General features: G+C 41.5%; 1 protein-coding gene across 5 annotated transcripts in view; it reads left to right on the top strand.

Annotated features, from left to right (window-relative positions):
• The window catches only part of AGK (acylglycerol kinase), a 75,212-nt gene that overhangs the window by 44,113 nt on the left and 9,386 nt on the right, over window positions 1-21,713 (top strand). For all 5 annotated transcript variants that reach the window (XM_039860960.1, XM_039860961.1, XM_039860962.1 and 2 more), the window contains 6 exons: window positions 640-734; window positions 7,312-7,381; window positions 13,287-13,366; window positions 16,036-16,093; window positions 20,205-20,352; window positions 20,756-20,853. In XM_039860960.1, the coding sequence (XP_039716894.1) occupies window positions 640-734; window positions 7,312-7,381; window positions 13,287-13,366; window positions 16,036-16,093; window positions 20,205-20,352; window positions 20,756-20,853 (549 nt within the window). The remainder of the gene's footprint in view (window positions 1-639; window positions 735-7,311; window positions 7,382-13,286; window positions 13,367-16,035; window positions 16,094-20,204; window positions 20,353-20,755; window positions 20,854-21,713) is intronic.

Genomic DNA, 21,713 nt, shown 5'->3' with positions numbered 1-21,713 from the left:
TTATTTTAAACACTTTTCCACAATAGTTTCAAATATTTTATAAACAATATCAACAAGAAAGACTTTTCCTAGTCCCTGTGCTGATGGCAGATTGTCCTCAAAATAGTCTATGGTACCTCACAGTGTCTCTCTATTTGTGGAATTTAATTAAATCAACGGCCTTGCCATTACCTTCCGATGCCTGAACGTGCTTATTCTCTTTGCCTTATTTGTACTTGAGATAATTTATAAAGCACTTTCACCTGTCATTACTTAATGTACACATGTTAGCTATTTTTAGCTGAATTTTGTCTGCAACTTTTTCAAATAGTGAAATAATAGTCTCTGCCACAATAGTGCATTTATCTATTATCTTTTACACCCTCATTTTCTTAACCAAATGTCTTTCAATCAGTTGCCATTAATGAAAACCCAAATATTTCTTCCAAACTCCAATTCATGTTGCATTCATGGACTGCCTCCCTTTAGGAACTGCTCAGTTCGTGTTACCTGGTCGCTGGTCTAGGACGTGGTAAGGGAGTCGGGAAGGCAGGCCCAGGGTCACTTACAGTTACTCGTCATAGTAGACACATCTCTGCCCCTCTGTTAGCCTAATTTTCCCACCATAACACTAAAACCTGCCTCTGCTTTTTCCCCCAGGTGACCTTCAGTAAGATTCCCATCGGATTTATCCCTCTGGGACAGACCAGTAGTTTGAGTCATACCCTCTTTGCCGAAAGTGGAAACAAAGTCCAGTAGGTCGTCAGCGTGGGATGGTAGCATTTGTGGGTGAGCGAGTCTGGGAATGGAAGACTCACATGTGTGATATAATATTTGTTTTATGTGTTGACGGCCTGAGACTTCAGATCGTTAAGAGGGACCTAGGTCAGGGTTTAGCCTTTCAGTTCGCTGGGAAGTTTCTCTGTTGGGTTGTGGGACCCTGGTGATCTAACATGAGGTCTCCAGGTCAGGTGTGGAGATGAACTGATATCCTTCTGTCAGCTGTGAAGAGAACCGCCCTGATTCAAACTGTTTTATGCTTTTACAGTGTAAGATTCTTTAGTGAAGGACAGATTTGCACTGATTTGTTTGCTTAAATAGTCACAATGACACATAGGTTCCTTGTGAAGACTGAACTGGTAGCCTTGGCGTCATTATGTTGATAATATAAGTAGTTGTAATTTTAGGAGTCATCTTATATCTTTGAATAGTTCGCTCTCTCTATATATATATTTTGTATAAAGGCCTCAGTCTATATGTCAAACACGAGGCATAAATGTATATGTGCGCCACGCCTTCTTTAAAATGTTTTTCATTCTTCCAGCCTTAATCTAATGAGGAGTATTCAACCTTCACCAATTATCCCGAAGCCCAAAGTAACATTTCACTTTGCCATACTTTTTATTCCCAGTTTAGAATTTCTGAGGGGCAGTAGATATGACAAACAATGAATCACTCAAACAGTTTTGCTTATCCACAAGGAATCCTGTCTGATTTGAGTCTTGGTTCCTTCAGAGAGCTAGTCTCTCCGTTTGCGTCAGCATATAGGGTTGGAACTGCTGAGCCTGCGTTCCCGGGCATGTCAGTGATCGGAGTAGACTGTTCCTGGAGAAAGCCAGTTTACACATAGTGCAGCCACCCTCAAGGTCTTAGGTAGCCTTCAGTTTTGGAGGGGCTCATTTTCCCCTGTAGTTAGCTAATGTTGTTGCTGCTTCTATTTCTAATTTAGAGATTTATAAAACTTAATTTATAGGCATACCCCAGAGGTCTTAGGTAACTAAGCAAGTCTGCTCTGGGGTCAGAATTTTGTAGACCTCTTAATATGGCAGAGGCTTAAGGCTATTTGAAAGAACAAGGCTTTGCTTTTTGCACTGTTGTCAAGATTTTTTGGTACCATAATTAGTATGGAAGAAAAAGGAATCTTGAATTTGGAATGTTGCAGCTAAATAATCATAAAAAATAGCTATTCCGTCCTATGGTGCTGCTTTATTTAGAGTTTGCAATTATTACTGGAGAATGATAAATTTAAGGTTGCATTTTAGCTGTCTTCTGCCAAGTGATCTTTGAAAAGAATTAATATAAATATAAAAAAGCTTTTTCATTTGCAAGATTTGTTTTCAAAGTCTGTCTCGCAGATGTACTTCCTAACCTTTTAGTGTGCTAGCTACTACTCAGAGTAAGTACAGTGCTTTAGGATCCCTTCTCAGCTTGCTTCAGAATTAACATATTTGTAGCAGGTTCAGCTAAACCTGTGATCGTGCTTCTTGCTTTCTCCTAAATTGAATCTCATTTTCTAAGCTGCTACCTCCTTCCCAGATAGCAGCATCTGTGTTGGAAGGAAAAAATGGGATAAAGACATTTTGATAGAGAAATATGAAAAAGTAAAATAGGCCGTTTCTTACGTTCCGACCTGCTTCCTAAAGAACCCAGAATGTAATCCAAGCGTTTACATTAACATGTATCTTGGAAAGTATTTTTGGTTGCACCTGTTAGAAACACCGACCCAGGTGGACATGATGCCTGACTTAAGTGTTTGCGTTTTAAGCCTGATCACACTGGTGGGGAGGACTGTCGAGCACACAGGTGTCAGGTGTGGGACTGCCCTGTGGGAATCCCTAGTTATCTCTTAGGTACGCCCAGAGCAGCCTCACAGGTGAAGAGAGCGCACCTTTGGAGTTAGACCTGATACCGGATTCCGTACTGTCCCGTGCTCGCTCTGCTACGGCGGGGTTTTCTTCACTCTCTGTCTGTTTCCCCACCTCTGTTTCTCAAATGCACAATGATAGCGCTTATCTCAGAAGACTGCGAAAGAGCCAGAATAAGGACTAGTTAAGTAAACATGTAATCATGCTTGGTAAACTACCTGAATTGTTGAAGACTTTACGCATAATTGTTGAAAATTTATTTAGGATGGAACATAGTAAATAACAAAGAGGATGGCTATACAATTACTGACTCCAAAGTAAAACAAATATAAACAAATAAAGAAGATAACCCTCTATTCTCTTGCCTTTTCACCTAGAAAAGTACTAAAAAATATATCTTATAGGTATTCCAGTCAAATACCATGGACAGGTGACTTTTTCTGCCAGATTCCCATTCATTGGGACTGCAGATTGGAATAGGCAAGGAGGTTCCATATTAGGAAACTTGAATGGAAATTAGTTTCTAAATGACTCCTGTCTTGTACCTCTACTTAAACTCCAGACATGATAAATCTTTTACTTCGTTGCTAATGATAATTACTATATTTATTTTTCTAAAATGTAACCACATAACAACAATAAAGGCAATAGGATACCAACATTGCTAAACTTTTATAAAAACATGAAATACTTAGGGATAAATCTAAGAAAATATGTGTAAGATTTATATGCTGAAACCTATAAAACACTGAAGGGAGAAATTGAGACTATCTAAATAAATAGAGAGAGATCCGTGTTCACGGGATTTAAGGCTCAATATTTAGATGTCAGTTCTCTCCAAATTGATCTATATTCAACACAATTTCAGAGTTCCAGAAGACTTTTTATAGAAATTGACTAAAATTTATGTGGAAAAATAAAGAACAGGAATAGCTAGAATAATTCTGAAAAAGAATAACAAACTTTTGAGGACTTGCCCTACCAATTCCAGCCACAGTGATCGAGACAGTGTGGTACTGGTAAAAGGAGACACAGGTCGATAGGAGAAAGTGTCCAGAATTAGGCCCACACATATGCGGATGCTCGATTTTTCAACAAAGGCCCCAAGGCAATTCAGTGGAGAAGGGACAGTTTTTTTTTTTCCCAACAAAATGGTGCTGGAACAATTAGACAACCACATGTAAGAAAATGAATCACAACCCTTACTTAGTGTGTATATATATATATATATATATATATATATATATATATATATATATATAAAGGAACACGAAACGGATCATAGACTATCTGTAAAACCTAAAAATGTAAAGATTCTGGAGGAAAATCTTTGTGAGCTTGGGTTAGGCAGTGATTTCTTAAGACACAAAAAGCAGAAACCATAGAAGGAAAAAATGATAATTTGGACCCAAGCAAAACTTAAAACATCTCTTTTTCAAAAAGCACTGTGAAGAAATTGAAAAGACAAGCCTCAGACTGGGAGAAAATATTTGCAAGATACATATCTGATAAAGGATCAATATCAAGAATATACAGAAAGCACTCACAACTCAATAAGAAAACAAGCAGCCTAATAGAAAAAAAGCAAAACATTTGAATGGACACTTCACCAAAGAAGAGACATGGATGGCAAATAAGCCTATGAAGAGATATTCGTTATTAGTTGTTAGGGAAATGCAAATTAAATCTACAGTGAGATGCCAGCGTGCGTCTGTCAGAATGGCGTAAACAAACCAAACGAAACCCAGCGTCATCAAGTGCTGAGAAATATGTGGAACAGCTGAAACTTTCATATTGCTTGTGGGAAAGCAAGATGGTGTAGCCACTATGGAAAAAGAGTGGAAGTTTCCTATAAAATAAAACTTATGAGCAGCAATCACACTTATATTTACTCAAAAGAAATGAAGACATGTCCATACAAAAATCTATATATAAATGTTTATAGTAGCTTTATGTGCGATGGCCCCAAACTGGGAACATCAACTGGTGAATGGATAAAAAGATCATGGTATGTGTATGCAATGGAATAGTATGCAACATTAAAAAGAATCTATCCATACATCCCACAAAATGAATGAATTTCCGATTCATGCTAAGAGTTTAAAAAAACAACTGGAAAGGCACCATACTTTTAAATTCAACTTATGTGACATTCTGGAAAAGGCAAAGCTGTAGGCATACACACGTGGTGGCTGCCAGGAGCCCCTGGTGGGGAAGTGTGTTGGCCACAGAGGGCCATGAAGGAACCTTTTGGGATATTGGAAATGTCAGTCCTGGTCACGGTGATGGTTACATGACTGAAGGCATTTGTCAAAACCATACAACAGCATATTTAAGAGCATCAATTTTACTGTGTATCAGTTATATTTCAATAAATCTGACTTAAAAAGTTAAAATATTAAAGTAGTCCTTTTAAACTTAGATAATTCTTCTTGCGTAAGCAAGCACTAAGGAAGAGCTGTTGGTTTCTCCTCCGTTTGGTTCACACTGACATGGACCTTCTGAGGCTATTTCTCATCGTTCTTTCTGGTTATCTGCTGACCCCTGCACCTCCTCCATTATAATTCATTCATTTGAGGCAATTTGAGTATCAGTAAGGCTAATTACTGTAATGTATTGAAACATAACATATTTTAAAATCTTTGAGTTCATAATGATACTAAGAAAAATTAAAAAAAATTATTGGTCACTATTAAAGGATATTAAGGATACAACTTATTTTGAAAATTGGTAAACTAAAAAAATCAAGTATTTATGCTGATTTTCTCATATAACTTATGTTTCACGGTACCCAAATTATTGATGAAGAAGGTCTCTCTTTGTGCATCAGTTAAGTTAGAATAGAATTAAAAGATCACCGTTTTGAAACTCTGTTAATAAGTCTGACCAATGATTATCATTGTTTTCTATCCTCACAAAAAAAGAGACAACCAGATTTTATGTTCTTGCTGACGGAAGTACACACCACTACTACCTATAGAATATTTTTGCCAGAAACTCAAAGCTGAATCTGATACAGATTTTCTGTCCTAGAAACAGACTTTCAGGCATCGCAGGGCATGGAGACAGACACGTGTTAATATATGGTGATACAATCAGTAAATCCAGACCCTCAGAAACCCCGTAAGACAACCCATCTATTTAACAAGTAGGGAAAAGAAAAGGACAGGGAATCTATAGATTAGAGAGACTAACACACAAACCCATTGTAAAGTATAGATCTGATTTGGATCATCATTTGAATAAAGCCAACAAAAATATGTTAATTGAGGAAATTTCAGCATCAACTAAATATATGTTGATATAAAGGGATTATTCGAAAGGTTTAGATATATGGCATTTTATGTTTTTTAAGAGTCTTATAGATAAGGAAATATTTATAGATGAAATGTTAAGATATCTGGGATTTGCTTTGATTGATACAGTTTGGGTGAAGTGAATGGAGGATATAAAAGGAAATAAATTGGCTATGAATTGATAATTGATGAGGCTGGATGAGGAATATACAAGAGTTCATGATACTATTCTCTGTACTTTCTCATGCTTGAAATTTTATAGAATAATCATTATATACTGATTGCCTGTTTGGTATTGTGCACTGTGCTAGGTGTAGGTTTTATATTGATCAGTAAATGGACATAAGTTATCATTAACCTGTGGAACTTTTAGTCTCCAGGAGGAGGCAGATGATAAAGATGTAAATAAAAAATATATTGTAAATTGTGAAGCAAAATGAACATAGTTCAGTGATAGAGAATTATAGGGAAGCGCTACATCTAGGCTGACGAGGGTGGACGGTGGTGTTTCAGGCAAGATCTGAAGGGCGGGGACAGACAGCAGTCCTGAGACAGTGGATTGATGGGAGGGGTGGCCAGGCTGGGCAAGGACAGTGATGTGCGTTTGCTCCTTCTTTCTGTTCCAATGGCCTATATCTTATTGTCTGGCCACTTGTTGATTTACTGTTTCTTTTGCTGACTCTCTGTTGTGTATTAATGTGTGTCTGACCTTGGATCTAATAGAATATGAATCCTAGAACTGTTTCCAGGCCTGGCATAGTTTCATATTCTCTGAATGGATGTCGATAGTACATGCCATTTTTTCCTATACATTTTCAACTACCAGAATATAGATGAGACCAGTATTGTGTCTTTGAACAAAAGACTCAGCAATTAAAATGAAGTACATCCTAGTAATCTTGGAATATAAGAGAATTCTGTCTTGGGTTCTGGATTACATTTTCCTAAGGTAACGCCAACAAAATCCTGTTCCTTAGTTACCCTTCGGGTTGTTAGAGTAATAGGAAATATCGTTTTGTGAAGCACTTGATTTCTTAAATAACAATAGAATAACGTATTTCATTCATTCATTTTAAGTAGTATCACATTTTCCAGCGATAAGAGTCAGGCACAATGTAGAGTCTCCATAAGTGTTAAGTAAAGAGTTGATGGATGCCTTGTAGAAATTTCTCTTTGCCAGAGCCTTCCACTATACTTGTTTTAGTAATTCTTTTAAACTCCTTTGTTCTTAGAGTATTTTGAAGCACTGTTTTTTTTCCTGACTCAACTATTACTCTGGGCAGGAGTGAATGTGTGTGCGTGCGTGTGTGTGTGTGCGTGCGTGTGTGAGGTGGGGGGAGGTGGTACTTACTCTTTCACAGCATGATCATTTGCTTCTTGTTATCTTTTAGACATATTACAGATGCTACACTTGCCATTGTGAAAGGGGAGACAGTTCCACTTGATGTCTTGCAGATCAAGGTAAAGTCTTTTCTTTAGAGTTTGAAAAACTTAAAGTAATAACAGTTCACACAAGATGATGGAAACAATAGTCCCTCTGCTTACCCTTTCCTATAACTCCCCAGGGAAAAATAATTTTACCTGTTTATTCTAGTTATTATCACTAAGAAATATGATTATGATGCTGTTTTTAAAAATTGTGTTAAAAATATACATAACATAGAATTTACCATCGTAACCATTTTTAAGCATACAGTTCAGCAGTGTTAAGTACACGATACTAGTTTCTGATTTATCCGTTTTAGACCTTATCTCTTGACCTCTTTGTTATATAGAAGAATTCCACTGTATCTCCTCCCAGTATAGTTGTATCACTATTTTTTGTTCCTCTATCGATTACCTTTGGACCTCAAGTAATTTCTCTACTTCATATGATTGTTTCAAGTATGAAAAGAGCTAATAAATATAAAGCACTTAGGACGGCACCTGATTTCCTCTTACCTGCTTGCGTGGTGGCCGCCTCTTTCTCCCACGTTCTGCCAGAGGTGAAATCTTTCTCGTGTCCCATCTGTCCTCTGCAGGGGCTTGTCTTTCTTTGGAATTCAGGTTACTTAGTTGTCTTACAATCTCAGCCCTCCGATGGGCATGAGACAAATTATGACTTTGTTGATTATATAGCTTTTTCTCATTTTTAAGGTGGGAACAATGTTCTTCGTAGCTTCCTCCATCCTAGGTGGGAGCAGAACTTCCCATTTTTCTATCGGATTGTTTAATGCTTTCTTATTGATTTGTAGATGAACTCATGAATCTTTCTAGAAATATATTTGTGGCCTTTGCCCACTGAAAGGGCTTCGACACAGTAATACCCAACAGCAGTGGGCATAGCTGGCACTCAGATTTTGATCTCTCAAAACCATTCTCTAATACAAGTTAGCAGGACTCTGAAAAGATGGCTTTCAGAGGCCGGGCAAGAACAAGGCAAGGAAGTACTCAAAAACTGATGGAGACAGCAGAAAAAAACAGGAGCCAGCCCGATGGTGTCCTACTGGCCAATTTTGGGACAGTTTGAACATCGAAAAGAATAGTAATGCTAATGGATTATAATACATTAAATAAAAATGAAGGATCCATGAATCCACAGTGATGTCATAGGAGAATTTCCAGCTCGTAAATGAAGAAGGAATGATGGAGTTACAGAATTACCATTTCGTAATCACCGATGAAATAACCGATTCAGGCAGAGATCATCAATGAGTGCTAAAACTGTTAGATAAAAGGTTGTTAGGGAACATTCACACAGTATCACAGATTATATGATAATTACAAAGGGGAAAATGTACATTTACAGTAGAGAAATCTAGCATACAACACCTTAACCAAATGATCAAACTTAGTGTCACCAGCAACGGGACAGGCAGACATGAAAAGGGTACATCACCTTTGTAGTTTCTTGCTCAAAACATTAACTAATCTGAATCTGACTGAATCTACTAATGAAAAAGCAATCAAATCCAAATTTTGGGACATTCTAAAAACAACAGGTAGTCTGACCTTTTCAAAAAGGTCAATGTCATGAAATCCAGAAGAAGGTAGAGAGTCTGTTTAGGAATTAGAGAAATTAAAGAAATTTCATAATTAAATCCAGTATGAGATCCGGGATTGGAAAAATGAAAAAGAGTGACAACCATTAAAGATCTTTTTGAAACAACGAGAGATAGCTTAATGTGGACAGTACATTAGATACTTTGTGTCCATGGTAGATTTCTTGAGCGTGACAGCGTGTTACGGTCATGTCCATGTACATCCTTATTCTTAGGAGATGCTGCAGAAGTATTTAGAGGTGAGTGAAGGGTCATGAAGTCTGCAGTTCATTCGCAAATGAGTTAACAATAATACAAAACATGTACACACACCTAGGATAATGCTGATGTGCACCTAGGATAATGCTGATGCGCGGGATGCAGTTGGTGGATCTGGGTGAGAGGTATAAAGGTATAAAAAGTGTTCATTGTACATTAAACCTTTTTGCAAGATAAAAATTTTAGAGGGAAGAACACTCGATAGCCATTCCTGATTCTTAATCAGAATCTTCTTTAAAAATAATTCGATTCCTAGAAAAAAGATGTTCTCACTGGATAGTAGTTACATAGCTTTTCTTTCTTCGTCAACCCTACCCCACCTCCCCAAAAAAGGGACAGATTCCTACGAAGGCTGAGTGAGCCATAAAGTCTATCAATCCTGTAAACTGTGAGCCCTGTGACTTTACCCAGATCTGGTCTTAAAATGTGCAGGTTCCATCAAGTTGTCCTCTAAAGACTATGGACACTTTATATTCATTCAAGTTCCCCGATATCTGTGAAGGAAGGGTCACACTATGTCATGGTTCCAAACTTCAGTCCTAAAATACTGCCACTCGTCACACGTTGCTGTTGGCCGTAAGCGTATTTACAGCTGGTGAACCCCGAGCTCACAGCCTCTTTTCCTCTTATTTTCCTTCGTTCTTCATGCAGTGATGTCCGGACTCCCCACTATGACCTCATTGGTCACGACAAAAATGATTCAAATTGCAAATGATTCTTTGGCATATAATAAAGCTAAATTGTTCTCACAGAATGGAAGAATTTCTAACCAGCCAGGTTACTGCAGATCGGTATCAATGAAGATATTGTTTTAAAATATCGTTATTACCAAGGGAAACGAATTGGAATATGTCTCTTAATAACCAAGTGATTTATGGCTTCTTATTTATGTGTTAGAAGTAATATATTCCAGAGTAACTAGGAATTACCTGGGAATTCTTGACTGTGCTTATATTTAAACGTCTCTTGTCTCCTTCATGTTTTTCTTTCAATATAAAGACTTCGTGAATTGATGAAACCAGTATCAAATTTACCACAGGCTCTGTATATTGATGACATAGCCCAGGAGGCAGAAATCATTTTAAATCAATTCCTGGGAAACGTAATTCAGCAGCCTCTACAGTGGTTTCTGAGGCACCCAGCTAAGCGGAATTTGTCTTTTTTTCCTTACTTCTGGAAATTGCTTTCAGAATATGGGGGAAAGCATTACGGAGTGGTGAAGACTGATACCAGATTTTTTTTTTTTTTTAAAAACAAACCCAAACCCAATTAAACATATAACTGGAGATTCTTCAGAGATAAAAGAAGTAGCCCTTGGAAGCTGTAACTCAGCTTTTTACTTTGTTGTGCATTCACATCCAACTCAGGAAGGCACGACGTGTGTTAGTATGTTACCTGGCAAATTAGAAAAGAAGTCATCTGGTCGTGACTATTGTGCTGGAGACAGAAGTGGAATCCGGGTTTTCTGTCTTATGGGCCATCGCTTTTCCCACCTCACTGCTTTGTTCAGGTGGCCGTAGTCTTGGCAGCATCCCACGAATTTTAGAGGGCATTTGCCCCATGCGGACATTTGTGACCCCTAGACCTTGACTTTACAGCAACTGTTGGGCGGATCGATGGGATTCTTTCTAGTTCTTTCTTTCTGCTCTTTTAGCCGGACACTTCTGGACCCTGCTGACCCAGAACCAGAGGAGTGTCAGGGAGGCGGCGAGGAGCTAGACTCTCTCCCTCTCCCCTCTTTCCTTCCTGGCTGACGGCACGGCTTCCTCCAGCCCAAACCCGGCTCCGACGGCTCTCTTACCACGAGCTCAGAGCGGCTTCTGGACCTCAGCGCTCCTCCCGCCTCGTTTCTCCCTCGGCACCTAGAATCCCCAGAATCTCTAGATTAGGCAGCTGTCTAGTTGACAGGAATTGTTTCCTTTTCACTGTTCTTTAAGCTTTTATTCCAGCCAGCCCTCGCAGCTATTTTCCTCTGCAAATCACTAGGCCACTTTCTCTCCAGAATTTCCCCTTTCCAGGAGAGTCTGCGAGCTGGGGCAGCAAATCTCCTTTGCTCTGAAGGTCTGGCTGTACACCTTTCTGTTCCTGATTTGGTTTATTGACGTCTTCGTCTCATAATCTGACTACTGCCCCGACCTCCTTCGGGCTGAGACATCACAGTGGTGCTCTTCCTCCCATATGAAAACAGCCCTGAGCGCAGGGAGGGAGCTTGTGCATTGTCTCAGCACTTGGGGCCACACTCCATGCTTTAGGACAGCGTTTTCCCCGGAGCGTCAGGTGTGCCCGACGCCTCAGACAGCTGCGCGGCTAACTGCTCGGGGGACCGGACGTTGCGTTTCTCCTTTGGGAAATTTATAACGTGCGCTGATGTAAAGACTTTTAAGTGCAGTAAACGTGACCTGCTTCATCTCAAACCAGGGAAGTTCGGGCTTTTCTGACTTACTTCACGATGGAATCTTCTATCGTCCTCCTCCTCACCATCGTTAACGCGTACTGACATCTCACGGGCCGTCTGGGGAAACGCTCCTGTGGATCCAGCAAACTCACATCGTGTTGTTTCTGTCCTTTCTTCTGTTGTTTCTTCTCTCTCCCCAGCCTCGCCAGTCCGCCTTATTCTTTACAATTTAGTTGGTTTTGTTTTGAAATTCACATCCATCTCCCTCGCTCCCCCTATTCCCGTTACACAGTCGCACTCCTCCGTATTTTCAGAGTACTTGCTACACATCTCTATTATCCGAACCTCTTGCACTGTATCGTTATTGTAGTCTGTATGCCCCCCACAGCACCGTGAGCTGAGGGCAGACATCTTCTTATCGCTAGTCCCAAACTTATAACATATATTTGTTCTTGAAAATGCTATGAAGAAAACGAATGAATGACTAGCTTCGTATAGTCAGGACGGCTCAAACCCTGCTGCCTTGCACAATATCCACTTGGCCCCCAGGGGACTAACATCCTGATGCGCCAGCAGCGAGTTGCCTCGCCGTCACCCCTTTGGTCTGCCATCTCTCTTGCTCCTTGTCCCCTGGCTTACGCAGGTGCAGAAAAACAAATCTATAGACACGCAAAGAATGTGAGGCCGTGTCTTTTACTCGTAGGCTGCCCTATCTGCATGTGATTCTCCTAGAAGTCCTGTCCCCCCTCTGGTTTCTGTAGGAGGAGCGGGGGAAGCAGTCCCTCCGCTCAGCAGAAGACACAGCAGACTTTCTCTCGCCTGCAGCCTACAGTGCCGAGGCCTCTCCTCCAGCAGCTGTCTCCTGCTTCCACTGGTGGTCGTGGTGGAACTCGAGCCGCTTCTGCCCCGTTCAGGCAATTCTGTCGAGTGGCGTCCAGCACCTGGCAGTGCTCTTTAGAATGCGGGCTGCCCGGGCTTTGGCTGCCGTTCCTAGCTACGGGAAAAGCCCCCGTCAGGATCTTGGTGTGCGTATCATGTGTGCTCTAAGGAAAGTCCGTCACGGAGCATAAACGCAGAGGTGGTTTCTATATGTTATTGATCTCGCTGATTAGAAACTCACTGGTTATCATGTGTATATTATACATTGTTTCACCGAAAGCATCAGACTAAATCCGAATCACTTTTTGTTTTGATTTGTTATGACGAATATCTGACTGTATTTTCAGATATTCACGTGAAATATTCTAGAGTACCAGGATCCTGATACTTGAGAGCCCTCGGCCCTCCAAAGAGAATGCAGACTTAAGTTATCTTTGCCTTGGACAAGTATAATCTGGCCGATTATAAAGAAGAAACTCTGGCTGATCCAACTATTAAATTGATCCCAGAACCAGCATAGTTAGATATTCCTTAACTTACAGTCTCAATATGATAACATGTTCCTTTGCCAGCAGATTCATGAGGCCTAATATATAAACACTAGTGTTATTTAGAGTATGGTTTATTTGAGTACTTTTACTGACCACTTCTAGAGTTAATTTCTTAAACATCGAGCATCTTTTTAGAATTTGGTTGGATGAAAAGTAGACCGTGATCATGTGCTGGTACTTACCTGCTGAGAATTCCAAGTTCTTGTAATTGTTAATTTAAATTAAATGTATTTCTCTTCCAGGGTGAAAAGGAACAACCTGTGTTTGCAATGACCGGCCTTCGATGGGGATCCTTCAGAGATGCTGGCGTCAGAGTTAGCAAGTAAAGGATTGCTATATTGATGTGTGGTGATATAAAAAAAAAAAAAATCTCTTAATCTGCTCCACAGTGTGAGGTTTCACTATACAGTGATCTTGTAGGAATACATTTGGTGGGTGGAGGTTGAATTATGTATGATTAAGAGAGAGGTTTATATCTTATATGCAGAAAGGACGGGGGATGTTCCAGGTTCCTCCTAGCTTGGTGGTGGCCAAAGAGGAAAAGAGTCATCTCTATTTCTAGACACCCTCTCTGAGGCTCAAGCTAGGCTGGAGTAGACCTGGGGTGCCCGTCATCCTGCAGCCTGCGTAGCGGGTGCCAGGTGAGAGGCACCGCCGGGGCCTCCGCTGCACAGTGCTTTCGGACCCCGGTCAGAAGACTGGCCCCGACAGGTGTTCTTTCCGAAGGCCTAGCAGGTTGAGAGACCAGAGGCTCCCTCCTTCAGAGAAGGGAAAAAGGTGGACGCCTGGCTGTGTCGAGAGATGGAAGAGACAGGTCCGTTGAGGAGATGATTGGAGGGCCATCGCTGGCTTTTCCTGGGCATGGACTTATTTTTGGAGGATTCATTGTGTAACATGAAACTCTCAGCTTGGCAAGAGGTTGTGTCATGTTCTGTCTGACGTGGAAAGGTGGTTGTCAGCAAAGGCTCCCTGGGGTGGGACTGAAGGAGACACTGTGAGGCTCACTTCACATCTGTGTTGTGTCTTTTACCTTTTCTTGAAAACGGGCTTACAGTTTTGGAGTAGTTTAAATGAATTATGACTGAGCGCACGCAGCTTTTGTCAAGAAACCCTCTTTCACTTCATAGGCGTTCCTGCCACAGTTTCTCTGCAGACTTTTCTCTCACCTTTTCTCTTTATTATTCCTGCTAATCAAGTTCCTGATGGTGAAATGTCAAAAGAGAAATATTACCGTATTTTACAGTCTGTTACTTAACATTTCACATCTTTTTATTTGTGAGTATGCCATGATTATCTTGATTCTACAAGTTACCCTGTGTTTGATCCGCAATGTCAAATAATCCCAGCAACTCACCAAGAGGAGTAGCTTAGTTTTCCCTGAGTCTGGTGAGAACAGATTGCTTTCTAAAATGTGTTAATCAACAATTAAGCACAGGCATAGATCAGCCCCTCCAGGAGTATCTCACACACTTACCCATACTGCGATTGATTTCTGAACAATGAATTTTAAAATTCGAGTTGTTATCTACTACCTCGACTAGGACTGTCCCCTGAGTTGCTCTGTGTGTTACAGAAGAAACAACCGAGATGCAAGAACTGATTTCCTAGCTGGCCATCGGGAGACTATAAGCACAGCGTCAAAATTCCTCTTGGTAGAGATGAAGGGAGCTGCCAACAGTTTAGAAATAAACTGCCATAGCTAGGGTGTGTTTCCTGGAAAAGAAGCAAATCATTACATAAGCTGAAAGAAACACCAGATAATCAAGGCCCGCATTGGTATAGTTTGGTATAGTTTAAATGAATTACAATTGGGCTCACACATACCTTGATCCAGTAGCATCACACTAGTCACCTGCGTGATAATTAGAATGGCTCCACGTTGCTCACTGGATTCTATCTAAACTCCTTCTGGCATTCAAGGGCCTGCTTAATCCATCCTCTCCGCTAATCGCACTGTTCCGTGTCTTTCCCCTTGAGCCTTCGCTCTGGCCATCGTCCTCGCTGTTTCCTGCGGCGTAGCCACTCCTCTGGCCCAGAATGACCTCTTCCCCTCTTTCCTGTAGCTAAATCCCATGCCCTTTGTTCTCGTGCCACTCTTTACACCAGCGTGACTGCTCCAGTGACTTTAGGTCTTTCATAATTTCTCGTCACCTCCTGACTCTCCAACCAGTAATTATAGATCATTTTAGAAGATATACTTATATAGTCATTTCTTGTTTTATGCTACTTTTTTGGGCCATATTTTCTCAAATTATAAGCCCTCAAAGGCAGGAATTTTTACTCTGTATTTTTTCTGTTTCCTCTATATGCATAGTTAGCACTAAATAAATGCATATTGATCAGAATCAAATAGGGAGCATTTAAGATGGACAGGGAAGTTTTAAGAGGAACCTACTGTATACCACTTTTCTAATCCAAGTCGGCATCTTTCTCTCTTCAGCTTTTATGTATTTACTTCCAGATTTTACATTTGCCATTTTAAAGCTGCATAACATGAGTAATGTGAAATTATGCTGATTTCCGGATTTTAGTCATACGTTTGTGTGCAAGAGAGAACATGGTGAACAGGATCCAGCCATCGAGCTTGTGGGAAACACACCAGGTCCCCGGCACTGCCTCTCATGGCGGCTTTATCCTGCTCTGCTCAGTGCTTTCTTGAATGTATACTCAACTCTGTTGTGTGGTTGAAAGTACATATTACAGTGATACTTATGAATTGAGAGATTCAAGAAGACTCTGATTATATATCCCTCCTAAATTGCAAGGATCTATCTGCTGTATAACTAATTACATACTGTTTGACGTGGCATTGAAATGCAGATTAAAAACTTACCGTAATACTCTTTTATGCTAAACTGTAGTACCCAAGCCTCCAGAGCAGATGCTAGTAGTAGAGGTGTAATTCTAATGTATTGTGTGTCATGAATGGTATCTATCGTACTGATAGTTCTTTTAATATTCTAATTAGATTTTTATCTTGATCGTTCTCAGGTACTGGTATCTTGGGCCTCTAAAAACCAAAGCAGCTCACTTTTTCAGCACTCTTAAGGTAAACGCAATTTACAGTGTAGAAATTCGCCCTATGTTATTTTGTTGTTACTCTGTGATGTGCATATTTGGATTTTTAAAAAATTCCTTGCCACAGATGTGTATGATATGCTCCGATTCTAAAATGGGGGATATTTACTTACATACAAGTGTAGAAAGCACTCCTGTTTAGATAAGCAGTCACCCCTCATCTTCCAGCTCATCCCCTCCATTACCAAACCCATGTTTAATTTCTCTTTAATGTTACAGTTCCCTTTGTCATTCATTCACTCGCTCTGGCCAAACAAACCTTGAACAAAGTGACCAAGAGCTCATCGATTATTTGTAAGGGTATCTGGAAATGAAGATTTGTATCTGAATATGTCTAATCACATAGGCTAATGCACAACACAGTAGCTTTCAAACCGTGCTAGCCAGATATGGGTAGTGGTTACCGTGTTGGACAGTCCGCGTATAGAACATTTCTATCATGGGAGGAAGTTTTCTTGGGCATTTTTCAGTATAGGGCAACATTTGTTAGTATATAGCAGCAAAGTTCTAGGCTATATGCTGAAAATGTTGGCCCAGAGAAAAGCCGAACAATGTATATTAATGAAAATGCTAATAGAAAAGGCACCCTTGTCTGTGGACTGCGCACTGTGTCAGCTTTTATCAAAGCCCTGTATTCACAGTCTGGCTGGTGAATCTGAGAATTGGCAGATTAAGTCTGAATAAAGTGAGGAATTTGGTTCTTATGTTAATATTCAGACAATCAAGTGTTTTTCTGTTTGAAAAGTAGTCTATGTCCATTGCAATACATTTGGAAAACAGCTCCTTTTACCTTCTAAATAAATCCCAGTTATTAAAATGAATTATTTCTATTGCTCAAGGGAATATTTTCATTAATTGAATAGCGAGTGTATTTAGGAAGAAATAGAATGATTACTTATTCAAGTAGTAGGCCTAGGAGAATATAAACTGTTTCCACCATTTCTTCAGCGAACAGTTATTGACTGTCGTGTGACAATCCCTTCTATGTGCTTGGAATACAAAGTCAAATAAGACAGATTTCCTGCCCAAGAAGTATTCATGTGCTGGTGCTGGGCGTGAGGCACAAGTAAACCAGTTGAGTGAGTGCGGACGAAACATAGGAGGAGAGAGATGGGGCACAGCAGAGGGGCATTCGCATGACTGAGGGTCAGCAAAGTCTTTGCAGCAAGGGTGACGCTTTTGCTAAATTTTTGCTAAATACATACAGAACTAAGTAAAGGGCTTTCTTGATGCAGGGACCAGGATGTGTGAAGTCACAGTGGTGTGACATGGTCTCATTATGGCAGCAGCTTGGTAGGAAGGGAGTTTGAGATTAGGTAGGGGCCGCTTATGGCAGGTTTGATGTGGGGTCTGACGTATCGTTAAAGCACTGGAGATTTATTGAATCGTAAGCAGGGGAATGACATGAGCAAATCAGCAGTTTAGAAAAGTCATTTGGCAATAGTGTGGACAGAGATTGGAGTGGGTAGCTAAAGGCAAAGGCATCAGAAGGTTAAAGTAATCCAGGCGAGAGGTGATGACGAGGTACAGACTAAGACAGTAGCAGTGAGAATTGGCAGCAGAGGATGGATGAAAGAGATACCGAGGTAGAACCCTCAGAAGTTGGAAGGAGAGTATGGGACTCCCAGGTTTCTTGTTTGCGAGACTACAGTTTGGTAACTGGAGTTTCCCATTAATGTTGATAATGTTGGCATAAGACGAAGTTTGTGAATAAAGATGAAATCTCCAGTTTGGCATATTATCGAATTTAACATTCTCATGGTACAACCAAGTGGAGATAACAATTGTGACTTAGGTCTGGAATTCAGCAGAGGGATCCGGGGCTGAAGAAATAGATTAAAATGTCATAAGTGTATGAGTCGCACTGAAACTATACATTTGATGAAGTTACCATTGAGAAGAGATGGCCAGGAATAGCCCCGAGGAATGTGAACATTTAAAGAGCCAGAAAAGACGCCTTAGAACTGCTAAGAGGAAACCGAGGAGAGAGCACTGACGAGCCAGTGGAAGAGAGACTTTTCACGAAGAAAGTGGGATGTCAAGAAGCAGCCCCAGAGAGTAAGACAGGAGACGGGAGAGCGTCTGTTGAATCTGGCAGCCTCTGAGGGTTTGGGAGCCTAAGCGGAGAGGCTGGAGCCACACCGAAGAAAGTGAAGGAATAAATGGAAGGTAAAGAAGCGGAGACGGCGGGGCTAGGCCAGCCTTCAAGAAGCTTGACTTTGAAGGGAAGGAGATAGAAATGGCAAAAGCCATGAGAGAGATGGGGTCAAAAGGGCGTTGCTTTTTTTAGTTAGAGAGATGTCCGTGTCTTTATACCCTGAAGCAAAAGAAAGAAGGGAAGCGGTGACGGAAAGGAGCAGAAAGCCTGCCTGAGTCGGCAAAGTCCGTGAGCAAGTAGAAGGCTGTGGGAGACAGAGCCCTGGACTGGCCGCGGACAGGGGAAGGGACGCTTCTTCCTTGACATAGCAGAGAAATGAAGGAGGGGTCCAGATAAAAATAAACGTGTAGAGTTAAGGCAGTTCTCACCGATTTTCTGATATTTTCACTGTAAGTGTAGGAAACAAAGTGATCTGTTGAAAATGAGGTGCATGGTGGCAGTGGTACGGGGGATTTTGAAGAAAGATTAAAATAGGGAGGTTTAGAAAGATTATCAAATGGCATCGAGGACTTGAGACCAAGAATTGGTTGTGACACAGATATGCTTGATTGGGTGATTGTCTTCCCCTGTATCAGTTCTCAGCAGGAGTATTTTTTTCCCCTCCAATAATACTGAGCCATGCATGATGTCAGAAGTACAGAAACCTAGTGACAAGACTGATCCAGAATCGGGGCTTCTCAGGGCACAAGACTAAAGGCACCAAGAGTGATTTAAAGGAACCAACTGTTAGACACCTAGGGAAGATGATGGTATGGTCTGAGACTAGAATTCTCTGTGTGATCGAAAACTTGGTATGGTCAGGATCTTCAGGGGCTAAATAATAACACCCCGTCTTCCTCTTCTGAGTTCGAACCCAGCTATGAAAACAAATTTAGGAACTAGGCAAATGGAGATCAAAGTATCAGCTTTATAAACTTCAGCAGGAGTGAAGAACACAGCTTAGATATGTGCTCACAATCTGATTTCTGAATACTCCTAATTGAATTTATCCACTTACGACAACTCCTTCAGGGCAGAGACTGCCATAGTAAGCTCACCGCATGGAGCAGCAGCACCCGTGTGAGTCAGAGGGAGGAGGGGGCAGGGTCTGTGCATTGGGCCTTCCGGGCTTGGGGAGCAGACAGACATGGCACGAGAGAAGTCAGCACTGTTACTCTTTTATAATTCACCATGCGGAAACTTGAGAACGGGAGTAGTTCACCCTGAGACACACTGGGCACAAAAGGATCACCAGATGAATAGGATGGGGGTGTGATTAGAATAGGACATGGGGTCTTAGATTTCCAAGAAGGAGTAGCTCTGGTAGCAGTAAGGACCAGGATGTGGCCATGGACATGGGTGGCTGTGGTGACCTAGAGGTGATGTCAAGGGCTGAGAGCTAGGGCGTTTAAATTATTCCTGTGGACACCGTCGGGACTCAGGATGACACTGGACTGGGGGTGCCAGCTAGTAGAAAACAAAAACTCTAGAGTGTGACAATGATGATCTTTGAAGCAGGAGCGAGAAGCCTTGGGCTGGGTTGTGAGGCTGGGCTAAACCATGAACTCCATGTGGAATGTGATTCTAGAAGTGAAGAAGATATTTGATGCAATTGAATTTCATCAATTTCTTGTGTCGCCATCTCTACGCCAAAGATAAATTCATCGTGGGATGACTCTGCGTTCATATCGAGGTTTTCACTTAGATCTCTCTGCTCTGTGTCAGGGAGAGAATGAAGACCTCAGTAACTGACTTAATGGTTTTCAAGATAGGCTTTTAATAGGAAAAGAAAGCTTGAGCATTCCATGCTCCAGATCAGAGATCATTCCATCCGGTGAGAGATCACGAGCTTTCTAGCAGTGATAGGCAGAGTACTAACTAACTCCCAGAGTTGGGAATTGTGTGCGTGTGCACGACAGATGTCTTTCTCTCTTCACTTTAAAAGGAGTGGCCTCAGATTCATCGAGCCTCTGTCTCATACACGGGACCTACAGAGAGACCTCCCAGCGCAGCAGAAGAGACCCCCCCACGGCCCTCCCTGTACAGGAGAGTGTTACGGAGGCTCGCGTCCTACTGGGCGCAGCCGCAGGACGGTGAGCAGACCCCCAAATCGGTGTCAGAGGCTCACCTAGGGCAGGAGAAGCGTTTCAGGGACCACCGAATTCAGCCTTCTCTGTGCCACAGAGCAGGGCCCGAACCGGCACAAACGCTGGCCATGAATGGCAACGCCCTGTGCCGCTGGAGACACGGTGGCTCGCTCCTCCCGTCACCGACCTTTGCGATACTCCGGCTGAGTTGGTAGAGGTGTTTCAGGCACAGAGCGTCCATTCCGGGCCTGGCTCTTTATCCTGTCAGAAGTATGAAGTGAAGCAAACGAGGGTGGAGAGTCAGCAGATGGGCTCAGGAGGCCGAGCCAGGCAGTGGGCAGCTCGCCCTCGGCGGCGGAGCGGTCAGATGTTAATGGAAGACACTGACCCGTATCTGATGCACTCACAGCCCCTTCCAAGGAGGTGAGCCCGGCGGTCTGGAGAGACATGCAGCTGTCCACCATCGAACTGTCCATCACCACGCGGAACAGACAGCTTGACCTGACGGTGAGTGTGCTTTTTATTAGAAAAGCATTTGGTATCTGGGAAAAGTGGCAAAGACGACATGCTCTTCCACTAATTCGTTATTTTTATTTTTACCCTGTGGGATAGAGAGTGAGGAAAAGAGGATGTGGCGTGCCCTTAGGAACAATGGTATGAGAAGCAGCGGCTGAGTGATGAGGGGCCTGAAAGCCTCAGGGGTTTGGGTCCAGTTCTGGGGATTGCTTAGTAGTAGTCACCAAGCCTTCTGCCTTCAGAGAACCAAGGGCAAAAGGCCTTTAGAAATGAAAAGTTAGCCTGCTCCCATTTGCCACAGGAATGAAAAATTGTGGAACTTGAGTAAATTTGTTGGTAAACAGCCATTATTTTTGTGACTATATTAAATATGGAGATTTAGTTCCCCAGAAGAAAAAACTATGTGTGTGTGTGTGTATATGTACACACACATACACACACAATCTATCTCTATGTTTACATGTTAATTCGTGTCCAATCTATTGACATGCACTGTCCAATATGGTAGCTACTCGCCACATGTGGCAATTTAATGTAGTTGGAGTTAAAATTTAAAACTAATTTCTTCCATCACAATAGCCACATTTCAAGTGCTCGATTGCCATATGTGACTAGTATATATAGCATATATACTAGTATACATATGTGGTATGTATAGCTGTCATATTGGAAAGTGTGTATCTAAAACATTTCCACTGCTGCAGAAGGTTCTACTGGATAGTGCTGCTCTAGGTAATACTCAGCAAAATAGTGAAATAAAGCAGAGGGTTGGCAAACTGGTCTGCCACCTGTTTTTGTTTGTATAGCCCACAAGCAAAGACTTGATTTTACATTTTTTATATGGTTGGAAG

Source organism: Pteropus medius, unplaced genomic scaffold, assembly GCF_902729225.1.
Source record: "Pteropus medius unplaced genomic scaffold, Ma_sr-lr_union100, whole genome shotgun sequence".
NCBI lineage: Eukaryota > Metazoa > Chordata > Mammalia > Chiroptera > Pteropodidae > Pteropus > Pteropus medius.
Note: the sequence above shows the minus strand (reverse complement) of the source record. Positions and strands in the feature narration are given on the sequence as shown.